The sequence below is a fragment of the Coregonus lavaretus genome (assembly GCF_964263955.1).
Source record: "Coregonus lavaretus genome assembly, contig: HAP1_SCAFFOLD_781, whole genome shotgun sequence".
NCBI classification, from domain to species: domain Eukaryota; kingdom Metazoa; phylum Chordata; class Actinopteri; order Salmoniformes; family Salmonidae; genus Coregonus; species Coregonus lavaretus.
In genome coordinates this window covers 27,990-55,360 of record NW_028159638.1, presented here as the reverse complement: position 1 = coordinate 55,360, position 27,371 = coordinate 27,990, and the positions used below count along the sequence as shown (strand labels likewise).

At 41.2% G+C, this 27,371-nt stretch overlaps 1 protein-coding gene across 1 annotated transcript in view; it reads left to right on the top strand.

Annotated features, from left to right (window-relative positions):
* Window positions 1-2,433: 2,433 nt before the first annotated feature.
* The window catches only part of LOC311122610 (dihydropyrimidinase-like), a 35,158-nt gene continuing 10,220 nt past the window's right edge, over window positions 2,434-27,371 (top strand). Inside the window, exons 1-7 of the mRNA XM_084196951.1 lie at window positions 2,434-3,024; window positions 7,690-7,848; window positions 8,593-8,772; window positions 12,026-12,215; window positions 12,403-12,559; window positions 14,542-14,683; window positions 15,949-16,091. Coding sequence (XP_084053077.1) covers window positions 2,773-3,024; window positions 7,690-7,848; window positions 8,593-8,772; window positions 12,026-12,215; window positions 12,403-12,559; window positions 14,542-14,683; window positions 15,949-16,091 — 1,223 coding nt within the window. The 5' untranslated portion in view covers window positions 2,434-2,772. The remainder of the gene's footprint in view (window positions 3,025-7,689; window positions 7,849-8,592; window positions 8,773-12,025; window positions 12,216-12,402; window positions 12,560-14,541; window positions 14,684-15,948; window positions 16,092-27,371) is intronic.

Here is a 27,371-nt window from a genome sequence, read left to right as displayed (position 1 = left end):
TGAGGCACGTAAAGCTCTTGAATATTTTTGCAAATCGTGTTCAACAGCATAATGATTAACCATGGCACTAAATTTGCCTCACAAAATGAAAAGCAAACTTCATGCAAGGCGTAATTTAATTGTTTCCCTTCACATTTTCTGCCTTTCCATTGTTGGAAGCTTAACATTTTTAGTCTGCTCAACAGCTGCCTGCCTTGTGATGCTTGAGCTGCAACAATGTGATTGACAAATGTTTTGAAGTACTGTTGTCGCAGTGTGTTTTCACCTCCATACAGTCCCAGGGAATATTACATCATTTCCTGCTCAATTTGATGCCTTATGGAATTTTTCCCACTTAGTTCTATTGATTACAGATCATCTACAGATAATTGATAAATCATTATGTATGGAGGACTGATCATTTGAAATCTCTATTTCAGTACTGTATCTTAGATTGTGTGTGTCCAAGGGTGTGAGTGAAATAAGGTGTTTTATTATTATATATCAAAGAAATGCAATATTATTCCAATATAACCAACACAATATAGAGATATTTGTTTTCTCTAGGTATGATGTTTACTCAGGTTAAGATCATTTGACATAATGATCATTCACAAGTGGAATCATTTTAAACATTTGTCTGTTTGTTTACGGTAGTGTATGTTTCCAGGATTATGAAAGCATGAGTCAAATGTCTATTAGTCTCTTCAATGTCTGTTCAATCTGAAGAGAACACTGCCATCTGGGCAACAATTAGTGGAAATGCAATCTACCAGTCTGGGTCTATGCATGTCTGTGTTTCCTTAACACTTCTGAATCCTTATGGGACAAATAACATTTAACAATAGATTAATCAGATTGAGCATGCACATAGGGGGTCCTCTTAGCTTTCCCTTTAATGTGCATTCCTTCAAAATACTTTTTTTGTAGACACCTGTAAGCATAAAAAAATGCTTAAGAAGTATAAAAGATAATGCAGTACCAGGAAGAGGCAGGATGTACCGTTACTAGAGACACACAGAGGTAATGAAGGGGATCAATAGGATTAGGAAAAGCATTTTCTGTTTTGCAAGAAAAATTGACATTGAAATGGGAATAGTTTAACATAACTGTTATACCAGTAAATAATAAGTAAGTATTACAGAGATTGGAAAGATTAGGACATTCTGAGCTAGAACCAAAAACAATCAAGTCACTTTGAAGGACAATGGCCATTTTGGCACTTTTGATTTCATATCACCCCACGTTCGTTTTAGTGTTCCCTGGATATATATATATTTTTTACAGTTAGACCTGACCTGTGTAGTTAGTTCAGGGAACAACAACAATGCTCAACGGCAGCTTTCTAAATCCACCCTGAATCGGAACTTTCTTAATGCAGCATTGAGAGTTTCTGTTTTAGTTAGAAGATGCCACTGCTTCCTCATTGGTTTGTCTCCTACTGATTAGGGCTCTCATCTTATGTAAATCCTCTTAAGTCACATGTTATTGTTTATTGCAGTACTGTGAAGGTTAGGTGTTTCCTAAGCCCTGTGCGCTGTCTTATCTCCCCACCACATGCATCTTTGTCTCTCCAATGTCTCTGTTTTTTTCTTCTCTTTTTAATACACTAATGGATGAAAAAAGTTGTGGGAACTGAACTGATGTGATGTTCTTGTTGACAACCAATCCACTGCACTGAAATGCTCATCTCTCCCAGTGGCTAATAACAAAAACAGTTCAGGAGACAAAGAGATGTGATGTGTTGAGTGCTCCAGGAATATCACAATGTTATCTGAAAGTCTGTGGTTTTAGTGCGTCCTCAGAAATACACTTTGGTCAGCTTATAGTGGCCAGAGAATGCGGCGTAGAGAAAATGTTGCAGTTTTAAAGCAAGTTTTCTGTAATTCTAAACATTTTGCCATGGGGTGGAGAAATCTTTTCAGTTTTAAAGCAAATTTCCTGAAATTCTACACCTTTTGCCATGACTCATGCCATGTTAATATGATATCTGATTGACTAACAAAATCAATAGGGTCGTCCTGGAGATCAGGGTCCCTTCGTGCCTGGTCGGTAATTCGGCCATGATTTAGATAGCTGCTGGGTAGACTAACTTAACAATCTAAAAAATGTTAGCTGACATGGGCTAATTGAGTGACAGTCAGTGACTGACATAACAAGAGGAAAACTGCTGATGCACAACCACATTTCGAAATTCCACCTTGTGTATTCTACTATTCTAACTCTCAACAGTAAGTTGAGACCCTGACTGAGTTCCTAGCATCCGGGGCACGTGCCCTTTGTGCCCGGTTGGGGCCCCCTAGCGGCCGGTTCTGGCTGTAACCTTTGACTAACCTCATGTTCTGGGAATGTTGGAAAGCAAGAAATCAGCAATCCATCAATCATTGGCCTATTTGTGGGAAGGGCCGACCGGCCACCATAAAATGGGTGGTCCCTGGAGCTTCATGGAGACAAACACACTTTAGGTCTACTGCACGTTCATTTCTTCCTCACTTTCTACCAGACAATTTTTACTTGCACCTGCTTGCCATCTGTGATCTGGATAAATTGAGTGAAACAATTTTTTTATGGAATTAATGACCTAGGGGACCGAGGCCCTGCAAGTCTGGTCAAGTTTGCTAAATATTGCGAAATTCAGGCTACTTCCTGGGAATGTATTTTTGTCTCTCTCTCTTGTTGTGAAAGGTGTGTCTACTTGTGAAATATTTGTTCGTTGTATGTCCCATCTCAGCAAAACATTTTCTAACTGACATTATAGGCCTATGCCCAGAGCTTCTAAAAGAGAAAGAAAAAATGTTAAACCAAAGCAGGATTCTTATAAAAGGAGGGAAAATTGTGAACGAGGATTGCTCCATTATCAGTGATGTCTACATTGAAGACGGACAAATTAAAGAAGTCGGATTAAACCTCCAAATCCCGGCCGGAGTTACCGTTATAGATGCCACTGATAAACTGGTGATACCGGGTGGTATCGATACCCATACCCACATGGAGTTGGCGTTTATGGGCACCAAAGCAGTAGATGATTTCCATATTGGAACTAAGGTAAGAATAATTTTGTGTTGCTTGATTTCACTGCATTAGGAATATTCACTAGTAAAATCAGAACAAAAATAATTACATTGCCTTCAGAAAGTATTCATAACCCTTGACTTATTCCACATTTTGTTGGGGAATTCAAAAAGGATTAAATAGATGTCTTTCTCTCCCATCTACACACAATAACCCATAATGTCAAAGTGAATAGATGTTTTTAGAAATGTTCACAAACATAAGTATTCACACCCCTGAGTCAATATTCGCTGAATAACCTTTGGCAGAAATTACAGCTGTGTGTCTTTCTGGGTAAGTCTCTAAAGGCTTTCCACACATGGATTGTGCAACATTTGCTCATTATTCTTTTCAAAATTCTTCAAGCTCTGTCAAATTGGTTGTTAATCATTGCTAGACAACCATTTTCAGGTCTTGCCATAGATATTCAAGGAGATTTAAGTCAAAACTGTAACTCGACCACTCAGGAATATTCATTGACTTCTTGGTAAGCAACTCCACTGTAGAGTTGGCCTTGTGTTTTAGATTATTGTCCTGCTGAAAGGTAAATTAATCTACCAGTGTTTGGTGGAAAGCAGACTGAACCAGATTTTCCTCTAGGATTTTGCCTGTGCTTAGCTCCATTCTGTTTATTTTTTATCCTGAAAAACTCGCCAGTCCTTAATGAGTACAAGCATACCCATAACATGATGCAGCCACCACTATGCTTGAAAATATGGAGAGTGGTACTAAGTAATGTGTTGTATTGGATTTGCCCCAAACATAACACTTTGTATTCATGACAAAAAGTGAATTACTTTGCCAAATGTTTAGCAGTCAATTAGGTTAGTATTGTGGAGTAATTACAATGTTGTTGATCCTTCCTCAGTATTTTTCTATCACAACCATTAAACTCTGTAACTGTTTTAAAGTCACCATTTGCCTCGTGGTGAAATCCCTGAGCAGTTTCCTTCCTTTCCGGCAACTGAGTTAGGAAGGACGCTTGTATTTTTGTAGTGACTGGGTGTAGTTATACACCATTCAAAGTGTAATTAATAACTTCACCATGCTCAAAGGGATATTCAATGTCTACATTTTTTTTATCCATCTACCAATAGGTACCCTTCTTTGCAAGGCATTGAAAAACCTCCCTGGTCTTTGTGGTTGAATCTGTGTTTGAAATTCACTGCTCGACTGAGGGACCTTACAGATAATTAATTGTATGTTTCTGGGTACAGAGATGAGGTAGTCATTAAAAAATCCTGTTAAATACTAGTATTGCACACAGAGTGAGTCCATGCAACTTATTAAGCACATTTTTACTCCTGAACGTATTTAGGCTTGGCATAACAAAAGGGGTTGAATACTTATTGACTCAAGACATTTCAGCTTTTCATTTTTAATTAATATGTAAACATTTCGAAAAACATAATTCCACTTTTACATTATGGGGTATTGTGTGTAGGCCAGTGACAAAACATCTAAATGTAATCCATTTAAAATTCAGGCTGTAACACAACAACATTTGGGTGTGAATATTTTCTGAAGGCACTGTAGTTGTCTGTCTTTTCTGTATTAGAGGTAGGATACATAAAACCCCATTTAATGAAGTACATACTGTACCTTTACATAATTAAAAACATATAATCAGTAGGCTATTAAACAAAAAAAGCATTATAATGTGCAGTAGATGGCCGATGCTGCAGAAATGCAAGTACATTTTTCAGTGCTGAAAGTACAGTGTAGCCTACCACTTCCCTGTAAAGTGCACTCCTCCATAACGTTTCATTGAGAGGTGTGATCAACCACCCCCCATCATCAACATCATCATTACACTGCAGTGTATTTTTATACTGAAAAAGTATAGAAAGAGCATTAGTGAGGCATTAGTCGGTCACTGATGTTGGGCGATTAGACCTGGCTCGCAGTCGGTGTTCCAATTCATCCCATAGGTGTTAGATAGGTTGAGGTCAGGGCTCTGTGCAGGCCAGTCAAGTTCTTCCACACCGATCTCGACAAACCATTTCTGTATGGACCTCGCTTTGTGCACGGGGGCATTGTCATGGTGAAACAGGAAAGGGCCTTCCCCAAACTGTTGCCACAAGTTGGAAGCACGGAATAGTCTAGAATGTCATTCATTGTATGCTGTAGCGTTAAGATTTCCCTTCACTGGAACTAAGGGGCCTAGCTCGAACCAGCCCCAGACCTTTATTCCTCCTTTACAGTTGGCACTATGCATTGGGGCAGGTAGCGTTCTCCTGGCATCCGCCAAACCCAGATTCGTATGTCGGACTGCCAGATGGTGAAGCGTGATTCATCACTCCATAGAACACGTTTCCACTGCTCCAGAGTCCAATGGCGGTGAGCTTTACACCACTCCAGCTGACGCTTGGCATTGCACATGGTGATCTTAGGCTTGTGAGCGGCTGCTCGGCCACGGAAACCCATTTCATGACGAACAGTTATTGTGCTGACGTTGCTTCGAGAGGCAGTTTGGAACTCGGTAGTGAGTGTTGCAACCGAGGACAGACGATTTTTACGTGCTACACGCTTCAGCACTCGGCGGTCCTGTTCTGTGAGCTTGTGTGGCGTTGTTGCTCCTAGACCTTTCCACTTCACAATAACAGCACTTACAGTTGGCCAGGGGCAGCTCTAGCAGGGCAGAAATTTGCCGAACTGACTTGTTGGAAAGGTGGCATCCAATGACGGTGCCATGTTGAAAGTCTGAGCTCTTCAGTAAGGCCATTCTACTGCCAAAGTTTGTCTATGGAGATTGCATGGCTGTGTGCTTGATTGTATACACCTGTCAGCAACAGGTGTGGCTGAAATAGCCTAATCTACTAATTTGAAGGGGTGTCCACATATTTTTGTATATATAGTGTACTTTGAAGAGGTAGTGATTGGGTCTGTATAGGTGTTTAGCGTTTGGTAGTCTAAATTCAGTGTACTTGCCTTTAACTGCCATTTCCTGAAAGTCAGACTCTTCCCACATGCCAACTCAGAAGCATCTGCATTCACCAAATGTTGTGTGGTTATCCTTATATATGTGCAAGTCTGGAGAATATATATATATATATATATATATATATATATATATATATATATATATATATATATATATATATATATATATATATATATATATTCTCCAGACTTGCCCAGAGTGAATTGTTGATATGTTGGCATATTTTTTTTATTGTAGATAACCTTTTCTTTGGAAAAATGCACCAAACATGCATTTTATGTACATGTCTTTAGTATTTTACAGATAGAAAGATGAAAAAAAGTATTTATCCACAATAGGCTCTGGACAAGTCCGGTTCTGAAGTGTCTTAACAAAATGAAACCAAAATATTTAGGCTTACTTCATCCAGTGTCCAGAAAAATAGAGTTGTGCGATATGCACATATGTGCATATTTAATGAGATATCACCTCATTTGCATATTTTAATAACATATTTCAGTTATTTTTTTTTTACAAAAACGTTTTTATTTCCATGTCTACATTCAACTGGTACAAATGTATAATGATATGATTAAGGGCCTTAAATCAATGTGCCCTAGTTAACATGCATTACAATTATTGACTGTTAACACAACAACTGAGCCTTTTCCTTCTCAAAGCAACTGTTCAGAGTATTCAGAAGTTGTTGATTGTGCTCTTCACAAGTCCTTAGTGTCAGCCCTAGCTATGGAAACACAACTTCCCCAAAAATAACACTACGTCTTACACCCCAAAAAAGATTGGGACCCAGGCCAGATGGGGAAATGCCATTATGTCATGCTCAAATTATCTCAAAGTAACTTTAAACCAAGTAATTTAACTCCCTTGCAGAGATGATTTGGGCATGGAATGAAAATTATGCGAACTGAGGGACATTGACTTGCATCTAATATTAGTGGTTGGTACAGTGGCTATTTTTAACAAAACCAAAGCATGGATTGCATTCTCTCCTTGTACATAATCTGTCTACACTCTAACCCCAAACGCTATCTGTAGTAAACTCTAACCCTGCTCTCCATTGAACCTAAACCCTGTTCTGTGTATCTCAATCCATGGAACCTAAACCCTGTTCCGTGTATCTCTATCCATGGAACCTAAACCCTGTTCCGTGTATGTCTATCCATGGAACCTAAACCCTGTTCCGTGTATCTCTATCCATGGAACCTAAACCCTGTTCTGTGTATCTCTATCCATGGAACCTAAACCCTGTTCCGTGTATCTCTATCCATGGAACCTAAACCCTGTTCTGTATATATCTCTATCCATGGAACCTAAACCCTGTTCTGTTTATCTCTATCCATTGAACCTAAACCCTATTCCGTACATCTCTATCCACGCTGTCCTGGAAAGTGGCAGGAGGCACTATCATGATCCTGGACTACACCGTAAACATTACCCCCTCATATCCACCCCTCTCTAAACCCTAACCTATCTACATCATACCCTAACCCTGCTCTCTGTACCCAGGCTGCCCTGGCAGGAGGGACCCCACTCCTGGATATACCCCATACCACCACCCCTAAACCCTAACCCCCTCTCTAAACCCTAACCCTGCTCTCTGTACCCAGAATGCCCTGGCAGGAGGGACCACCCTCCTGGATATACCCCATTCCACCACCCCTAAACCCTAAATCCTAACCCCTTTTCTAAACCCTAACCCTGCTCTCTGCACCCAGGCTGCCTTGGCAGGAGGGACCACCATGATCCTAGACTTTGTGATCCCCCAGAGAGGCACGTCCCTGCTGGAGGCCTATGATAGGTGGAGGGACACGGCTGACGCCAAGGTCTGCTGTGACTACTCCCTCCATGTGGCCGTCACATGGTGGAGCGACAAGGTAGTGCCACATCAGGGCCATCATGCCCGTTTTTATCTATAATCTATTTTCTAACCTGAAAATACAAATATCAAATTTGCCCATCAGAACCCAACATTTTTTTATGCATCAGACTCATGCTCATGTGACGAGGTAGCCTTCCCAGCACCCTGTATTTCTATCCCAAGTAAGAGACTGGGGTTCCCATCAGTTACATTTGTACAGATCGTTACAAAATAAGTAACCATTTCTGTCCCAGACTGAAATGTTTCATTTATTTGTCTTGATCTGTGAATGTTTTGTGAGATTGGGCAGGATTTAAAACGTTGTTTATTCTGGCCTGACGCCATCAAATCTATAGGGATTTTATAAAATAGCGGACTTGTTTTGAAAATGAGGGACACTGTTACTGTAGATTCAATCCAGTCAGCGGTAGATCAACGTTATAGCACGCTTGACATTTAAAGGTAATTTCCACTTGAGACAAAAAATTTGTTTATGGTGAATGCTGTCTCCGCCAAAGCGGGAATATTGCCTTTAAAAGGTGCATCTCCAGCAAAGAACTGAATCCCGGCCTTAATCTCAGCAATATCTACTTATAAATAACATCCCAACAGGAAATACCATGTGGTAATAGACTCCATGGAGACCTGGGATGGACAGTATGTCAATACATGGTTTTTACAGAGATGTTAACAGTCTTATCTCTCAGCATTGCAAAGAAAAGCATCAAAACTAATTTGCTTTTTGCTAAAACCCTTCTAGGTCAAGAAGGAAATGGAGACTTTGGCCAAAGAGAAAGGTGTCAACTCCTTCAAGATGTTCATGGCATACAAGGATGTGTTCATGCTTCAAGACCATGAGCTGTATGCTGCGTTTTCCCAATGCAAAGAGATTGGAGCTATAGCCCAGGTGCACGCAGAGAATGGAGACCTTATTGCAGAGGTATTCCCAAACATTCCTGACCACAACAAAGCCAATATGGCTCAAACCAGGGGTTCGTTCAGTTCGCTTCAATGTTTGCAACGTTGTGTGACGGTTTGTACTGAACGACACATTGCCACCAAATGGTACGCACCATTCTTCAACAGCCTTTGAGGTAAGTTTGCTCAAGTTTGGTGGGTGTGGTGAGGTGTGCCCTGATCAATTTAAGTGTGACCATTTGAAATCATAAAAATCATGCAGCAAACCATATGGTAACTGCCGTCTGGGCCACCATAATCACAAAATGTTTCAACTGGTCGTTCAGTACATTACTGCTTTCATTGAATTTAACGTTGCACACTGTTCTGTCGTACTGAACGCTCCCCGGAAAAAACATGGAACCTTGTGGGTAACAATGTACCCATACAATATCCCATGAACCAGGACTGAACAAAGGTTAATTTATCAACTGTTGGTGAGAAAATACAAATGACCTATTTTGACAGACTAAGCAAATACATTATGTTGAGAAAGGTTCAGTCAGGAGTTCCTATTGACTGTCTGCTCAGTGTGTAAGTATTCCAGAGGTCATTGGTTTACGTTAATGTTTAATCCTGATGTAACCTAATAGATGACTAAACAAGAAACAAGCCATGCAAAACTAACCGTATCCAAGCCATGCAAAACTATCCCTATCCAAGCCATGCAAAACTATCCCTATCCAAGCCATGCAAAACTAACCCTATCCAAGCCATGCAAAACTAACCCTATCCAAGCCATGCAAAACTAACCCTATCCAAGCCATGCAAAACTATCCCTATCCAAGCCATGCAAAACTAACCCTATCCAAGCCATGCAAAACTAACCCTATCCAAGCCATGCAAAACTATCCCTATCCAAGCCATGCAAAACTATCCATATCCAAGCCATGCAAAACTAACCCTATCCAAGCCATGCAAAACTATCCCTATCCAAGCCATGCAAAACTAACCCTATCCAAGCCATGCAAAACTAACCCTATCCAAGCCATGCAAAACTAACCCTATCCAAGCCATGCAAAACTAACCCTATCCAAGCCATGCAAAGCTAACCCTATCCAAGCCATGCAAAACTAACCCTATCCAAGCCATGCAAAACTAACCCTATCCAAGCCATGCAAAACTATCCCTATCCAAGCCATGCAAAACTAACCCTATCCAAGCCATGCAAAACTAACCCTATCCAAGCCATGCAAAGCTAACCCTATCCAAGCCATGCAAAACTAACCCTATCCAAGCCATGCAAAACTAACCCTATCCAAGCCATGCAAAACTAACCCTATCCAAGCCATGCAAAACTAACCCTATCCAAGCCATGCAAAACTAACCCTATCCAAGCCATGCAAAACTAACCCTATCCAAGCCATGCAAAACTAACCCTATCCAAGCCATGCAAAACTAACCCTATCCAAGCCATGCAAAACTAACCCTGTCCAAGCCATGCAAAACTAACCCTATCCAAACCATGCAAAACTAACCCTATCCAAGCCATGCAAAACTAACCCTATCCAAGCCATGCAAAACTAACCCTATCCAAGCCATGCAAAACTAAGTGCAAAGGGAGGAAAACTCTGACCTGCACCTGCTGAAATGTTTGTGCTTACTGTATATCCCTGTTGCAGTAAAGAAAAACTTTCAAGGCTGCTGTTATTTATGAACCACATGTTTGTGTTATGTTGGAGTTTAAAATACCTTTACAGGGTCTGCAGAAAAGTCTAGATGATGAAGTTCTACTCTTGGTGATGTAAGATTTGACAGTTGGTTATGACATACTTTTTCTAAGGTACTGGTTAGAAATGTTCCCTCTGGGATTAATAAAGTACCAATATTTACATCTATCTAGCACAGTATGCACAGTATGTCCTTGAACTAGTTAACATTGAAGACACTGCCATGTTTTCAATCCTCACCTCAGTGGATAGCTATTGCTATCTAGTTGTGCTGTCTTTGAGACTCTTTACTCATGTTGGTAAATAAGGAGCACACACATTGATTCTATTGCAGCCCAACATAACTATGGAATGTCAAATCAAATAATGTATGACAATAACATATCACACGTGAGGATGTTATTATTATACATGTTAGTATTACAAAACCCACTGCAAACAGACACACAGTCTTCTTCATCTTTGTCGGTCCTATTCTCTCCTTTCATCTCATGTACCTTATCGTGTGTCATCAAGGTGCTTCCTAGAACACAGCCAACATACTCTTATCATCGGCAGTCATTTGGTCATGTGATATAGGACATAAGAATACCATTTATGTGTCATGGCCTACATAACGGCACATGAACAGTAGCTCATTTCATTCTACCATATGAGGTACGGGAACCAAACCAAACTTGTTTTGCAGTGTCATGTTTTGCAATCTCATGACACTGGAGTTACAGTTCATAGCTTTTATGTTTATCATTTTATAATTGATCATTTACCCCTCTGTCATTCACTATAGCATTCATTCTTTCTCACATTTGAAAATTAAGTAATGTTGCTGTGAAGGTTTCTATGTTTCCGCAATGTGGAAGCAAAGAGATTCTATGCATAATACATTATTTACTAAGGGGGAAACTATTTGACTTCTCTTATTTCGTTTATTCCTTGTCAATGTCTTAAGGGGCAAGGTTCATTACAGTAACTGTCCTCTGTTTAAGCTGAACAGGTGGGTCGGTGTTAACCTGAAAAGATACTAAAATCAGTGTTCACTCAATCCAATATCAGTTACACAAAAAGTCCAAGGATCAACACCTAGTTCTGTTTGATTCAGGTTGGAATGTTCTAGCTCTAGATTGTCAACTTTCTTTTCCAAGTTGAGGTCTGTAGAATAACCACTAGAGGGCAGCAGATGCCCAATCTGTAGTCGGTTTTTGGTGACAGAAACTATTCAGGAGATACATACATTTATTGGGAGCATGTTTAGAGTGAGTTTACAACTCCTTGATGAATATTTTATGTAAACGATTAGCAACTAAACTTCCATAGAGTAGTATTTGTAATACACCTGTTGTCTGTTGTCAAAAAGCATGTAACATGTCAGCTTCCTCCCTCAACGCTACCTGAGGAAAACCTATTTGCGTCATGGTGTAATATTCTATGCTAATCTGCTCCTACTTGTATAACCTTTTGTAACTATTTCTGTGAATATTTCACAAAAGTTTATCTGTGTCACACAGGCAGTTTTTTTTATCTGCCATTTAGGGGCATTTTTTAAACTGACCTTCTCTCACTTGGCAGGGGGCTAAGAAGATGCTGTCCCTGGGCATCACAGGTCCGGAGGGTCATGAGTTGTGTCGTCCTGAGGAGGTGGAGGCTGAGGCCACTCAGAGAGCCATCACCATCGCCCACGCTGTCAACTGCCCGCTCTATGTGGTCCACGTCATGAGCAAGTCTGCCGCTAAGGTTGTGTCCAACGCACGCAGAGATGGTGAGTGGGCCTGACACTGCCTGCTGGGAGGAACTGTGGGTGGGAAAGAATGACAGAGAGAGAGAAAGTGAGAGAGAATGAGAGAGAGACATACAGAGACAGAGAGAGAGAGAGAGAGGCTAAACATGACATGGATGGTGATCTGTGTTATGTATGCATGGTTGTAGAGATGTTTGTACCCCAACAGGCCGTGTGGTGTTTGGTGAGCCCATAGCAGCAGGACTGGGTACAGATGGCACCCACTACTGGCACAAAGACTGGGCCCACGCTGCCAAGTTCGTCATGGGCCCACCTCTGAGGCCCGACCCCAGCACCCCGGGATACCTCATGGACCTACTGGCAAAGTATGTGGAGCCTTAGCCAATATCAACCTGATCTCACTGTTCCTCTTCTGCCCTTTTCACTGAGTAAAGCACATTAGGTTACACCTTCCGTGCACCCACTGTCACATAAGTGCTCCATAACACTGTCATAACAATGACATAACAGATGTTATAAGCAGTCATGACTAGTGCTATCAGCATATTACCCCATACACCACCCAGGAACACAGGAACTGGGAAGGTGAACAACAATGCCAAACACAGTGGAATCTTTGAAAAAGAAAGGAAAGTGAAGTGTAACTGCATATTGTCGGTGCAATAAAAATGAATGACAGGCAGTAAAGATGGCTGCCTTACCGTTTAGTGATGTACAGTGGGGAGAACAAGTATTTGATACACTGCCGATTTTGCAGGTTTTCCTACTTACAAAGCATGTAGAGGTCTGTAATTTTTATCATAGGTACACTTCAACTGTGAGAGACGGAATCTAAAAAAAACAAAAATCCAGAAAATCACATTGTATGATTTTTAAGTAATTAATTTGCATTTTATTGCATGACATAAGTATTTGATCACCTACCAACCAGTAAGAATTCCGGCTCTCACAGACCTGTTAGTTTTTCTTTAAGAAGCCCTCCTGTTCTCCACTCATTACCTGTATTAACTGCACCTGTTTGAACTTGCTACCTGTATAAAAGACACCTGTCCACACACTCAATCAAACAGACTCCAACCTCTCCACAATGGCCAAGACCAGAGAGCTGTGTAAGGACATCAGGGATAAAATTGTAGACCTGCACAAGGCTGGAATGGGCTACAGGACAATAGGCAAGCAGCTTGGTGAGAAGGCAACAACTGTTGGCGCAATTATTAGAAAATGGAAGAAGCTCAAGATGACGGTCAATCACCCTCGGTCTGGGGCTCCATGCAAGATCTCACCTCGTGGGGCATCAATGATCATGAGGAAGGTGAAGGATCAGCCCAGAACTACACGGCAGGACCTGGTTAATGACCTGAAGAAAGCTGGGACCACAGTCTCAAAGAAAACCATTAGTAACTCACTATGCCGTCATGGATTAAAATCCTGCAAGGTCCCCCTGCTCAAGCCAGCGCATGTCCAGGCCCGTCTGAAGTTTGCCAATGACCATCTGGATGATCCAGAGGAGGAATGGGAGAAGGTCATGTGGTCTGATGAGACAAAAATAGAGCTTTTTGGTCTAAACTCCACTCGCCGTGTTTGGAGGAAGAAGAAGGATGAGTACAACCACAAGAACACCATCCCAATCGTGAAGCATGGAGGTGGAAACATCATTCTTTGGGGATGCTTTTCTGCAAAGGGGACAGGACGACTGCACCGTATTGAGGGGAGGATGGATGGGGCCATGTATCGCGAGATCTTGGCCAACAACCTCCTTCCCTCAGTAAGAGCATTGAAGATGGGTCGTGGCTGGGTCTTCCAGCATGACAACGACCCGAAACACACAGCCAGGGTAACTAAGGAGTGGCTCCGCAAGAAGCATCTCAAGGTCCTGGAGTGGCATGGCCAGTCTCCAGACCTGAACCCAATAGAAAATCTTTGGAGGGAACTGAAAGTCCGTATTGCCCAGCGACAGCCCCGAAACATGAAGGATCTGGAGAAGGTCTGTATGGAGGAGTGGGCCAAAATCCCTGCTGCAGTGTGTGCAAACCTGGTCAAGACCTACAGGAAACGTATGATCTCTGTAATTGCAAACAAAGGTTTCTGTACCAAATATTAAGTTCTGCTTTTCTGATGTATCAAATACTTATGTCATGCAATAAAATGCTAATTAATTACTTAAAAATCATACAATGTGATTTTCTGGATTTTTGTTTTTTTTAGATTCCGTCTCTCACAGTTGAAGTGTACCTATGATAAAAATTACAGACCTCTACATGCTTTGTAAGTAGGAAAACCTGCAAAATCGGCAGTGTATCAAATACTTGCTCTCCCCACTGTAGATGCTTCTGTTTCATTCTTCCAGTGATGACCTCAGTGTGACTGGGACAGACCACTGCACATTCTCTGTGTGTCAGAAGGCCCTGGGCAAAGACGACTTTACAAAGATCCCCAACGGAGTCAACGGAGTGGAGGACAGGATGTCTGTCATTTGGGAGAAGGGCGTTGTCAGTTAGGCCTCTCATTCTGCTCCCCCAGCATATCACATCCTTCTTTATTATACACACTATAGGCCAGTTTCCCGGACAGATTAAACATATAGTCCTAAACCAAAAAGCAGACTCATGGAGATTCTCCATTGAAAGTGATTTTTTTGTCCAGGACTAGGCTTAATCTGTGTCCAGGATACAGGCCCTACAAAAATGAGTGGTACTATTTTCAGACAGTTGATTAAATTCTATAGTAGGAGTTAATAGGTGCCAAGTGACATTTCTGCTGTGAGAAGAGAAGATAATAATTGATATTATGTAATTTATTATGTGCATCAAGGAAGTTATTATCTCCCTCCCTCCCTTCCTTATTTCTGTCCTTCTCTTTCCATTTCTTCCTTCCTTCCTCCCTCCCTTCCTTCTTTCTGTCCTTCTCTTTCCATTTCTTCCTTCCTTCCTCCCTCCCTTCCTTCTTTCTGTCCTTCTCTTTCCATTTCTTCCTTCCTTCCTCCCTCCCTTCCTTCTTTCTGTCCTTCTCTTTCCATTTCTTCCTTCCTTCCTCCCTCCCTTCCTTCTTTCTGTCCTTCTCTTTCCATTTCTTCCTTCCTTCCTTCCTCCCTCCCTTCCTTCTTTCTGTCCTTCTCTTTCCATTTCTTCCTTCCTTCCTCCCTCCCTTCCTTCTTTCTGTCCTTCTCTTTCCATTTCTTCCTTCCTTCCTCCCTCCCTTCCTTCTTTCTGTCCTTCTCTTTCCATTTCTTCCTTCCTTCCTTCCTCCCTCCCTTCCTTCTTTCTGTCCTTCTCTTTCCATTTCTTCCTTCCTTCCTCCCTCCCTTCCTTCTTTCTGTCCTTCTCTTTCCATTTCTTCCTTCCTTCCTCCCTCCCTTCCTTCTTTCTGTCCTTCTCTTTCCATTTCTTCCTTCCTTCCTCCCTCCCTTCCTTCTTTCTGTCCTTCTCTTTCCATTTCTTCCTTCCTTCCTCCCTCCCTTCCTTCTTTCTGTCCTTCTCGTTCCATTTCTTCCTTTCTTCCTCCCTCCCTTACTTCTTTCTGTCCTTCTCTCAGGAAAATGCTTTAGCCGGTTAACCCGGAGGCCATTGCAAAAATTAACATTGTAAAACGCTGGCAAAAAAATTGCACGTTTTGATATTTGGAGTGAAACTTTGAATCGCTTACTGCACACTTAAGCATTGACCTTTTGTCAGGTTAATTATGTCAGTAAATATGGAATTTGTCATTCATATCCAGGATATTGAAACTCAGTATTTTGTGTAATTACTTTCCGCAGCATAGCGGGAAAATGGACGAGAATCGATTTGTAGCCGTCACCAGCAGCAATGCAGCGAAAATCTTCAACTTCTACCCCCAGAAGGGAAGGATCGCTAAGGGATGTGATGCTGATGTGGTCATATGGGATCCTAAGGCAACCAGGTGAGACAAGGATAAAGACCATCAAAGACGTTTCTCATTAAACACATAGTGAATTAGTGATGTTTAGCTAAATTATTAAATGTTTTGATGATGATGTTTTTTAAATCTTTGTGTATGCATATTGTCCAACTAGTAGCATTTCATCACTGCTATTAACTTCTTACACTGCAGATGGTGCTGACAAATTGAGCTTGCCACAAAGCCTGTCTTCAGGGTGAAAAACATTTGTCTAAATAAAAAAAGAGTTTCATGTTAACTAGCTATGGTACAGCCTGGATATAACTATAATACAGCCTGGATTTAACTAGCAATGGTACAGCCTGGATATAACTAACGTTAGCTAGGGTAGCTACAGCCTGGATATAACTAGATATGGTAGGCCTACAGCCTGGATATAACTAACTATGGTACAGCCTGGATATAACTAACTATGGTACAACCTGGATATAACTAGCTATGGTACAGCCTGGATATAACTAGCTATGGTACAGCCTGGATATAACTAACTATGGTACAGCCTGGATATAACTAGCTATGGTACAGCCTGGAAATAACTAACTATGGTACAGCCTGGATATAACTAACTATGGTACAGCCTGGATATAACTAACGTTTGCTATAGTACAGCCTGGAAATAACTAGCTATGGTACAGCCTGGAAATAACTAACTATAGTACAGCCTGGATATAACTAACTATGGTACAGCCTGGATATAACTAGCTATGGTACAGCCTGGAAATAACTAACTATGGTACAGCCTGGATATAACTAACTATGGTACAGCCTGGATATAACTAACTATGGTACAGCCTGGATATAACTAACTATGGTACAGCCTGGATATAACTAGCTATGGTACAGCCTGGAAATAACTAACTATGGTACAGCCTGGATATAACTAGCTATGGTACAGCCTGGAAATAACTAACTATGGTACAGCCTGGATATAACTAACTATGGTACAGCCTGGATATAACTAGCTATGGTACAGCCTGGATATAACTAACTATGGTACAGCCTGGATATAACTAACTATGGTACAGCCTGGATATAACTAACTATGGTACAGCCTGGATATAACTAGCTATGGTACAGCCTGGATATAACTAACTATGGTACAGCCTGGATATAACTAACTATGGTACAGCCTGGATATAACTAGCTATGGTACAGCCTGGATATAACTAACTATGGTACAGCCTGGATATAACTAACTATGGTATAGCCTGGAAATAACTAACTATGGTACAGCCTGGATATAACTAACTATGGTACAGCCTGGATATAACTAGCTATGGTACAGCCTGGATATAACTAACGTTTGCTATAGTACAGCCTGGAAATAACTAGCTATGGTACAGCCTGGATATAACTAACTATGGTACAGCCTGGATATAACTAACTATGGTACAGCCTGGATATAACTAGCTATGGTACAGCCTGGATATAACTAGCTATGGTACAGCCTGGATATAACTAACTATGGTACAGCCTGGATATAACTAACTATGGTACAGCCTGGATATAACTAACTATGGTACAGCCTGAATATAACTAGCTATGGTACAGCCTGGATATAACTAGCTATGGTACAGCCTGGATATAACTAGCTATGGTACAGCCTGGATATAACTAACTATGGTACAGCCTGGATATAACTAACTATGGTACAGCCTGGATATAACTAACTATGGTACAGCCTGAATATAACTAGCTATGGTACAGCCTGGATATAACTAACTATGGTACAGCCTGGATATAACTAGCTATGGTACAGCCTGGATATAACTAACTATGGTACAGCCTGGATATAACTAACTATGGTACAGCCTGGATATAACTAGCTATGGTACAGCCTGGATATAACTAACTATGGTATAGCCTGAATATAACTAGCTATGGTACAGCCTGGATATAACTAACTATGGTACAGCCTGGATATAACTAACTATGGTACAGCCTGGATATAACTAACTATGGTACAGCCTGGATATAACTAGCTATGGTACAGCCTGGATATAACTAACTATGGTACAGCCTGGATATAACTAACTATGGTACAGCCTGGATATAACTAACTATGGTACAGCCTGGATATAACTAGCTATGGTACAGCCTGGATATAACTAACTATGGTACAGCCTGGATATAACTAACTATGGTATAGCCTGGAAATAACTATGGTACAGCCTGGATATAACTAACTATGGTACAGCCTGGATATAACTAACTATGGTACAGCCTGGATATAACTAACTATGGTATAGCCTGGAAATAACTAACTATGGTACAGCCTGGATATAACTAACTATGGTACAGCCTGGATATAACTAGCTATGGTACAGCCTGGATATAACTAACTATGGTATAGCCTGGAAATAACTAACTATGGTACAGCCTGGATATAACTAACTATGGTACAGCCTGGATATAACTAACTATGGTACAGCCTGGATATAACTAACTATGGTACAGCCTGGATATAACTAACTATGGTACAGCATGGATATACAGTAGAAGGTGAAGGTGGATCTTTCATCCAGTAGGGCCAACACACACCAGCTGAGACCCTTCCCACAAGGCACCAGCCGTGACATCACTGCTGTGTCATCTGCATCGTTCAAATTAAGATAATTTAAAAAGGAAGAATTGCACCATTTATATCTCTTATTGCACTGAATCCATTGGACGTATGAGTAATGTTTTGGGAAATTAAATAATGGGGTTATGAATAATCCCAGTGAGCAATTCAACATGCTTATGTAAGCACTGATGTTTTGTGCATGAGTGAGATAGCAATATCCGGTTGTGACGTAGTCATTTCTTTTATGTTGAGGTTGACACATTTTCTCATAAATGTAGACCGGTTTACTCTGAGTCTGCATCACAATACAAAATACTTGAATGTACAGATTAAAATTGTTATTTTAAGTCAAATATATGGTGTCGTTTTGAATTGGCCAATGGGAAGGGCTGCATAAGTGTCATTCCACACACACACACACACACACACACACACACACACACACACAATCTGTACTGTACATATCTCTACTAAGCAGTAAACTAGACTAGCGTATGTGTGCATGCAAGGCAAGGAGCTAGCAACAGCCATAACAGGCTTACACAACCCAGCAGTAACATCACTGCTTTCTTTCCTCTGGAATCTGGGCTAGGTCCCTCAAGACAAATCACAAAGTGTTGATGTGAGCTGATGAAGGGGTAGGAAGGAGGATGAACCCCAGTGTAATTTTGCTGTAAATGAATTTCATGATAATGTGAGATGAGGCTCTTGTGTAAGTGTTGCTCAGCTCAGCTCAGACAGACCTTGTGAATATTACTAATGCATGCAGCTCTGGAATGAGGAAGAGTTCTAGTCCCTACCTCACCTCTTAGCCTTGATGACTACATCATGTCCAATTCTATTTCAGATCAATTCTAGGCTTGTGTGGTTGTCAAGTCTCTGCACCCAGAACCAAATTAGCTACTGGATTATGTCTTGTAACATTTTAATGTTAGGGCTGTGATGAGAGACTAGCGGTTGTATAGTAATCCTATAGTATACAGTTATATATTGTAGTACACTATAGTAGCATTGTTTGTTGTACAGCATGTGTGCTACCACTGTGTTCTAGTGCTATGGTGTGATTGAAGCTTTGTAGCCCTTCATGTTTGATTTTTGTAACAGTGAATTCATCTGTGAAACTGCCTAATTAATTGGCCTAAATGTGGCTTAAAAACATCAGGGGCCGAGGGCAAGATTGAGTTATCCAATGTAATGACGCTACTGTAGTTCTGCATCCCAAATAGCATCTTATTCCCTACATAGTGCACTAGCTTTGACCAGAGCCCTATGGGATATAGGGTGCCATTTAGGACATATCCTTTGGGTTTGTGTCATTAGTGGGATGGGAAAAATAACTCTCTTCTCCTTCCCCTTTTTTAGATTTTGTTTTGTTATTATTTTATTGCCGCTACACTTGAAAGATGACTGTGGAGGGAAATATTACCTGTCATAACAGCATTGTCATTCATAATGTATTAAAACAATTATTCGTTTGTCACAAATGATTTGAATTGTAAGATTGCTTTCTCTCTTCAAGTTGCTGATATAGTTTTATCGTTTTTATTTCTCAGCAGAAACCATTTAAAGGTTACAGTTGTACCTTCCATTAGACACAGCGTTTCTTAAATGCAAACTTTAAAAGTGAGCTGTATCATCTGTCAGTTAATTTAAACTGCTCATTTACATGTATCGTCCCATTCCTGCCCTAGGCATATGGCAGGCAGTATAATGTCTGGATACCCGGGTAGCAAGCAGCACTATTCTTTTTAGTGTGCTTATGCAGCACTTTTCAAATAGCCTCCACAATAGTACTGTAAGAAAACGCTGAAAATGTTTAGACACAATTTATTGACTGAAAAATATTGCAGATGACGTGCCTTGTAAGCTGTTTTTCTCCTCATGTTCCAAATACTATTATGATGTATTGGTACTTAGACCAGAGAATGTCATTTGCCAGTAGCTTTCAGAATCAAAGCGAGAGGAAACAGACTCATTTTTATCTATCTTCTAAACTGTGTGTGTAGAAAAACACAGTTGTAAAACATATCTTCTTTAAATGTTATTTTATTATTTATTTTTTAAAATTAGAACAAAAATCATAGTATATATACAGTGAGGGAAAAAAGTATTTGATCCCCTGCTGATTTTATAGGTTTGCCCACTGATAAAGAAATTATCAATCTATAATTTTAATGGTAGGTTTATTTGAACAGTGAGAGACAGAATAACAACAACAAAATCCAGAAAAACGTATGTCAAAAATGTTATAAATTGATTTGCATTTTAATTAGGGAAATAAGTATTTGACCCCTCTCAATCAGAAAGATTTCTGGCTCCTAGGTGTCTTTTATACAGGTAACGAGCTGAGATTAGGAGCACGCTCCTAATCTCAGCTTGTTACCTGTATAAAAGAAACCTGTCCACAGATGCAATCAATCAATCAGATTCCAAACTCTCCACCATGGCCAAGACCAAAGAGCTCTCCAAGGATGTCAGGGACAAGATTGTAGACCTACACAAGACTGGAATGGGCTACAAGACCACCGCCAAGCAGCTTGGTGAGAAGGTGACAACAGTTGGTGCGATTATTCACAAATGGAAGAAACACAAAATAACTGTCAATCTCACTCGGCCTGGGGCTCCATGCAAGATCTCACCTCGTGGAGTTGCAATGATCATGAGAACGGTGAGAAATCAGCCCAGAACTACACGGGAGGATCTTGTCAATGATCTCAAGGCAGCTGGGACCATAGTCACCAAGAAAACAATTGGTAACACACTACGCCGTGAAGGACTGAAATCCTGCAGCGCCCGCAAGGTCCCCCTGCTCAAGAAAGCACATATACAGGCCCGTCTGAAGTTTGCCAATGAACATCTGAATGATTCAGAGGAGAACTGGGTGAAAGTGTTGTGGTCAGATGAGACCAAACTCGAGCTCTTTGGCATCAACTCAACTCGCCGTGTTTGGAGGAGGAGGAATGCTGCCTATGACCGCAAGAACACCATCCCCACCGTCAAACATGGAGGTGGAAACATTATGCTTTGGGGGTGTTTTTCTGCTAAGGGGACAGGACAACTTCACCGCATCAAAGGGACGATGGACGGGGCCATATACCGTCAAATCTTGGGTGAGAACCTCCTTCCCTCAGCCAGGGCATTGAAAATTGGTAGTGGATGGGTATTCCAGCATGACAATGACCCAAAACACACGGCCAAGGCAACAAAGGACTGGCTCAAGAAGAAGCACATTAAGGTCCTGGAGTGGCCTAGCCAGTCTCCAGACCTTAATCCCATAGAAAATCTGTGGAGGGAGCTGAAGATTCTAGTTGCCAAACGTCAGGCTCAAAACCTTAATGACTTGGAGAAGATCTGCAAAGAGGAGTGGGACAAAATCCCTCCTGAGATGTGTGCAAACCTGGTGGCCAACTACAAGAAACGTCTGACCTCTGTGATTGCCAACAAGGGTTTTGCCACCAAGTACTAAGTCATGTTTTGCAGAGGGGTCAAATACTTATTTCCCTCATTAAAATGCAAATGTATTAATAACATTTTTGACGTACGTTTTTGTGGATTTTTTTGTTGTTATTCTGTCTCTCACTGTTCAAATTAACCTACCATTAAAATTATAGACTTATAATTTCTTTGTCAGTGGGCAAACATACAAAATCAGCAGGGGATCAAATACTTTTTTCCCTCACTGTATATATATATATATATATGTGTTCGTGTATGTATGTGTGTTTTCACTTTGTCATTATGGGGTATTGTGTGTAGATGGGTGAGAATTTTTCAATATTTAATCCATTTTGAATTCAGGCTTTAACACAACAAAATGTTGAAGAAGTCAAGTGGTATGAATACTTTCTGAAGGCACTGTATATATACAGTGCATTCGGAAAGTACTCAGACCCCATTCCTTTTTCCACATTTTGTTACGTTACAGCCTTATTCTAAAATGGATAAAATAAAACAATTTCCTCATCAATCTACACACAATACCCCATAATGACAAATCGAAAACTTTTTTGCAAATGTATTAAAAATAAAAACAGAAATACCTTATTTACATAAGTATTCAGACCCTTTGCTATGAGACCCGATATTGAGCTCAGGTGCATCCTGTTTCCATTGATCATCCTTGAGATGTTTCTACAACTTGACTGGAGTCCACCTGTGGAAAGTTCAATTGACTGGACATGATTTGGAAAGGCACACACCTGTTTATATAAGGTCCCACAGTTGACAGTGCATGTCAGAGCAAAAACCAAGCCAAGAAATTGTCCGTAGAGCTCCGAGACAGGATTGTGTCAAGGCACAGATCTGGGGAAGGGTACCAAATAATGTATGCAGCATTGAAGTCCCCAAGAACACAGTGGCCTCAATCATTCTTAAATGGAAGAAATGTGGAACCACCAAGACTCTTCCTAGAGCTGGCCGCCCGGCCAAACTGAGCAATCGGGGGAGAAGAGCCTTGGTCAGGGAGGTGACCAAGAACCCGATGGTCTCACTGACAGAGCTCCAGAGTTCCTCTGTGGAGATGGGAGAACCCTCCAGAAGGACAACCATCTCTGCAGCACTCCACCAATCAGGCCTTTATGGTAGAGTGGCCAGACGGAAGCCACTCCTCAGTAAAAGGCACATGACAGCCCTCTTGGAGTTTGCCAAAAGGCACCTAAAGGACTCTCAGACCATGAAAAACAAGATTATCTGGTCTGATGAAACCAAGATTAAACTATTTTTCCTGAATGCCAAGCGTCACGTCTGGAGGAAACCTGGCACCATCCCTACGGTGTAGCATGGTGGTGGCAGCATCATGCTGTGGGGATGTTTTTCAGCGGCAGGGACTGGGAGACTAGTCAGGATCGAGGGAAAGATGAACGGAGCAAAGTACAGAGAGATCCTTGATGCTCCAGAGCGCTCAGGACCTCAGACTGGGGCGAAGGTTCACCTTCCAACAGGACAACGAGCATAAGCACATAGCCAAGACAACGCAGCAGTGGCTTCGGGACAAGTCTCTGAATGTCCTTGAGTGGCCCAGCCAGAGCCTGGACTTGAACCCGATTCAACATCTCTGGAGAGACCTGAAAATAGCTGTGCAGCGACGCTCCCCATCCAACCTGACAGAGCTTGAGAGGATCTGCAAAGAAGAATGGGAGAAACTCCCCAAATACAGGTGTGCCAAGCTTGTAGCGGCATACCAAAGAAGACTCAAGGCTGTAATCGCTGCCAAAGGTGCTTCAACAAAGTACTGAGTAAAGGATCTGAATACTTAAGTAAATGTGATATTTCAATTTTTTATTTGTAATACATTTGCAAAAATGTCTAAAAACCTGTTTTTGCTTCGTCATTATGGAGTATTGACGAGGGAGAAAAAACGATTTAATAAATTTTTGAATAAGGCTGTACATAACAAAATGTGGAAAAAGTCAAGGGTCTGAATATTTTCTGAATGCTGTGCAAATACAGTGCATTCGGAAAGTATTCAGACCCCTTCCCTTCCTCATCATTTTGTTACGTTACAGCCTTATTCTCATCTACACTGATTGAAGTGGATCTAACAAGTGACATCAATAAGAGATCATAGCTTTCAGCTGGTCAGTTAAAAGCTCTGACGAAGGCCTTGAGGCCGATACGTAAAGCTTATTAATGAGCAGCGATACTAGCAAGAGCAGTGTGCGGGTTTCTTCATTTTTCTCATCTTATTCAACTGTTACCATGCACCTGCAACAAAGATAGCTCAGATGTGCGAGTGCCTTTTGAATTTTGAACCTGGTCAGTCTATGTCATGGAAAAAGCAGGTGTTCCTAATGGTTTGTCCACTCAGTATAGAATCAATATGTTGCATGAAATTAAATATTTGGAATTCAAATTTGTGGGAATTTGATTCTGTATTTAATACTGCATGGACTAAATCAAATAGAGGGCTCTGCTCAGCACTACCAATCCTTTGTGAATATTTTCCTGGAGAGAATACAAACCCTGTGACATTTAGAGAGGAAACATTATGTCATGTTTCATACCTCACGGAAAAAGCAGATACAATATTATGTCAATTTAAAGGCACTGGGAAATGTCCTCTTTGATTTCCACATGATAAAAATGTAAAAATCACTTTTTCTTAATCTATATTGATTGAAGTGGATTTAACAAGTGACATCAATAAGGGCACATCTAGCCACTGGGATTTTTGCCCATTCTTCAAGGCAAAACTGCTCCAGCTCCTTCAAGTTGGATGGTTTCCGCTGGTGTACAGCAATCTTTAAGTCATACCACAGATTCTCAATTGGATTGAGGTCTGGGCTTTGACTAGGCCATTCCAAGACATTTAAATGTTTTCCCTTGAACCACTTGAGTGTTGGTTTAGCAGTATGCTTAGGGTCATTGTCCTGCTGGAAGGTGAACCTCCGTCCCAGCCTCAAATCTCTGGAAGATTGAAACAGGTTTCCCTCAAGAATTTCCCTGTATTTAGCGCCATCCATCATTCCTTCAATTCTGACCAGTTTCCCAGTCCCTGCCGATGAAAAACATCCCCACAGCATGATTCTGCCACCACCATGCTTCACAGTGGTGATGGTGTTCTCTGGGTGATGAGAGATGTTGGGTTTGCGCCTTTGCGTTTTCCTTGATGGCCAAAAAGCTCAATTTTAGTCTCATCTGACCAGAGTACCGTCTGAGTTTTGGTGGGCAGCCCTCCCTTGGCAGGTTTGTTGTGGTGCCATATTCTTTCCATTTTTTAAATAATGGATTTAATGGTGCTCCGTGGGATGTTCAGAGTTTCTGATATTTTTTTATAACCCAACCCTGATCTGTACTTCTCCACAACTTTGTCCCTGACCTGTTTGGAGAGCTCCTTGGTCTTCATGGTGCTGCTTGCTTGGTGGTGCCCCTTGCTGAGTGGTATTGCAGACTCTGGGGCCTTTCAGAACAGATGTATATATACTGAGATCATGTGACACTTAGATTGCACACAGGTGGACTTTATTTAACTAATTATGTGACTTCTGAAGGTAATTGGTTGCACCAGATCTTATTTAGGGGCTTCATAGCAAAGGGGGTGAATACATATGCACGTACCACTTTTCCGTTATTACTTTTTTTGAATGTTTTGAAACAAGTTATTTTTTTCATCTCACTTCACCAATTTTGACTATTTTGTGTAGGTCCATTACATGAAATCCAAATAAAAATCCATTTAAATTACAGGTTGTAATGCAACAAAATAGGAAAAACACCAAGGGGGATGAATACTTTTGCAAGGCACTGTACAATAAGTCCATGACAACAAAAAGACAACAGTCACACAGTGGCGGAATAAATTCAACTAAACATACGTTTGTTTCATCACAAAACCGGAGAGCAGCATCAGTCCGGTGAAGTCCACAAAGCAAATATTGCATACAAACAGTTATCACCTACAGCATGGTCAAGCAATTAAACATTTTCGACAGTTTACTAAACAAGTACTGATTTAGAACCACGGAGTTACCGCAAGTCAGCACAAAGAAAACAGGAGCACTGCTATTCCAGCACCATTTCATCTTAAAGATTTAAACATAATAAAATCAACAAGGCTATATACGCTAAGTTTAATACACTGAAAACAAACTTAAAGATACCAAAAACAACTTAGTCCAATCAATGTTGCTAAATATCATGTGGCTGTCCATGGAACTGATTTCTACATATTGAACTTCAATCTTCTCAGGCCAGTGGCACAACATATTAATTTATGGTTAGATCAGAATCGCCGTCGTAATCATTGGCGATCTCCATCCATGGCTTAGGAAAGGGCCGATTTAGAAAGCTAGCTACTGCAAAACATCAACACAAGCAGACCCGAAACCGACCCGTTTTTCTGAAAATAACGTTTTGCAAAGGAAATTATTTGATTGGTCTGAAGCCAAATCCAAACTGGCCTCCTTGGGGGGCGTTTTGCTGCACCAGGACAACCCACAGTTGACATCAGCATCAATCAATCAAATGCTACGGCGGCAACATGTTATATTATTTTGGTCCAGACAGCATCAAATACATGGGCTACACATACAAGTACTTCCAAGATGACGTAGCAGTGCGGTCGTGTACTCTGTGTGTGTCCGTGTAAATAGCCAGTTTTTTGTATTTTTCGTACATATTTCCCTATCACACTTTTCATCCTTCTACTAAATATACTTTCCTGCAACCGCCTCACTCAATGTGGAACGGATTATATTATTGACTTACCTTTTATCTAGAATCTCCAGTTGAAACTAGCTAGCCAGCTAACTAGCTACTTGCTATTAGCCACCGTTAGCGGTTTTCACCCAGAACGTCGGATTTTCTGCCGGAAACTGAATCACTGGACATTAACACTGGATCGCAACTAGCTAGCCGCAACCGAATGGATGTTGCTGTTGGCTAATCACCACTGCCCCCGAAGCAAGCACCAGTTAGCCTTGAGCTAGCCTCGAGCCAGGCCCATATCCCGGCTATCTAGCTCTCTGTCTACCGGACGGGGGTGGCCAGCTAACTAGCTACTTGCTATTAGCCACCATTAGCGATTTTTCACCATTGTCCGTGGCCTGCACGACCTACCAGCCAGCTCTAGCCTGGACTATTATCGGCCAGTCTGCACTGTCTGTACAGCGCGTTATCGACCCAGAACATATCGTTTTTTCTGCCGGAATCACTGAATCACTGGATCTTTAACACCGGATCATCGCAACTAGCTAGCT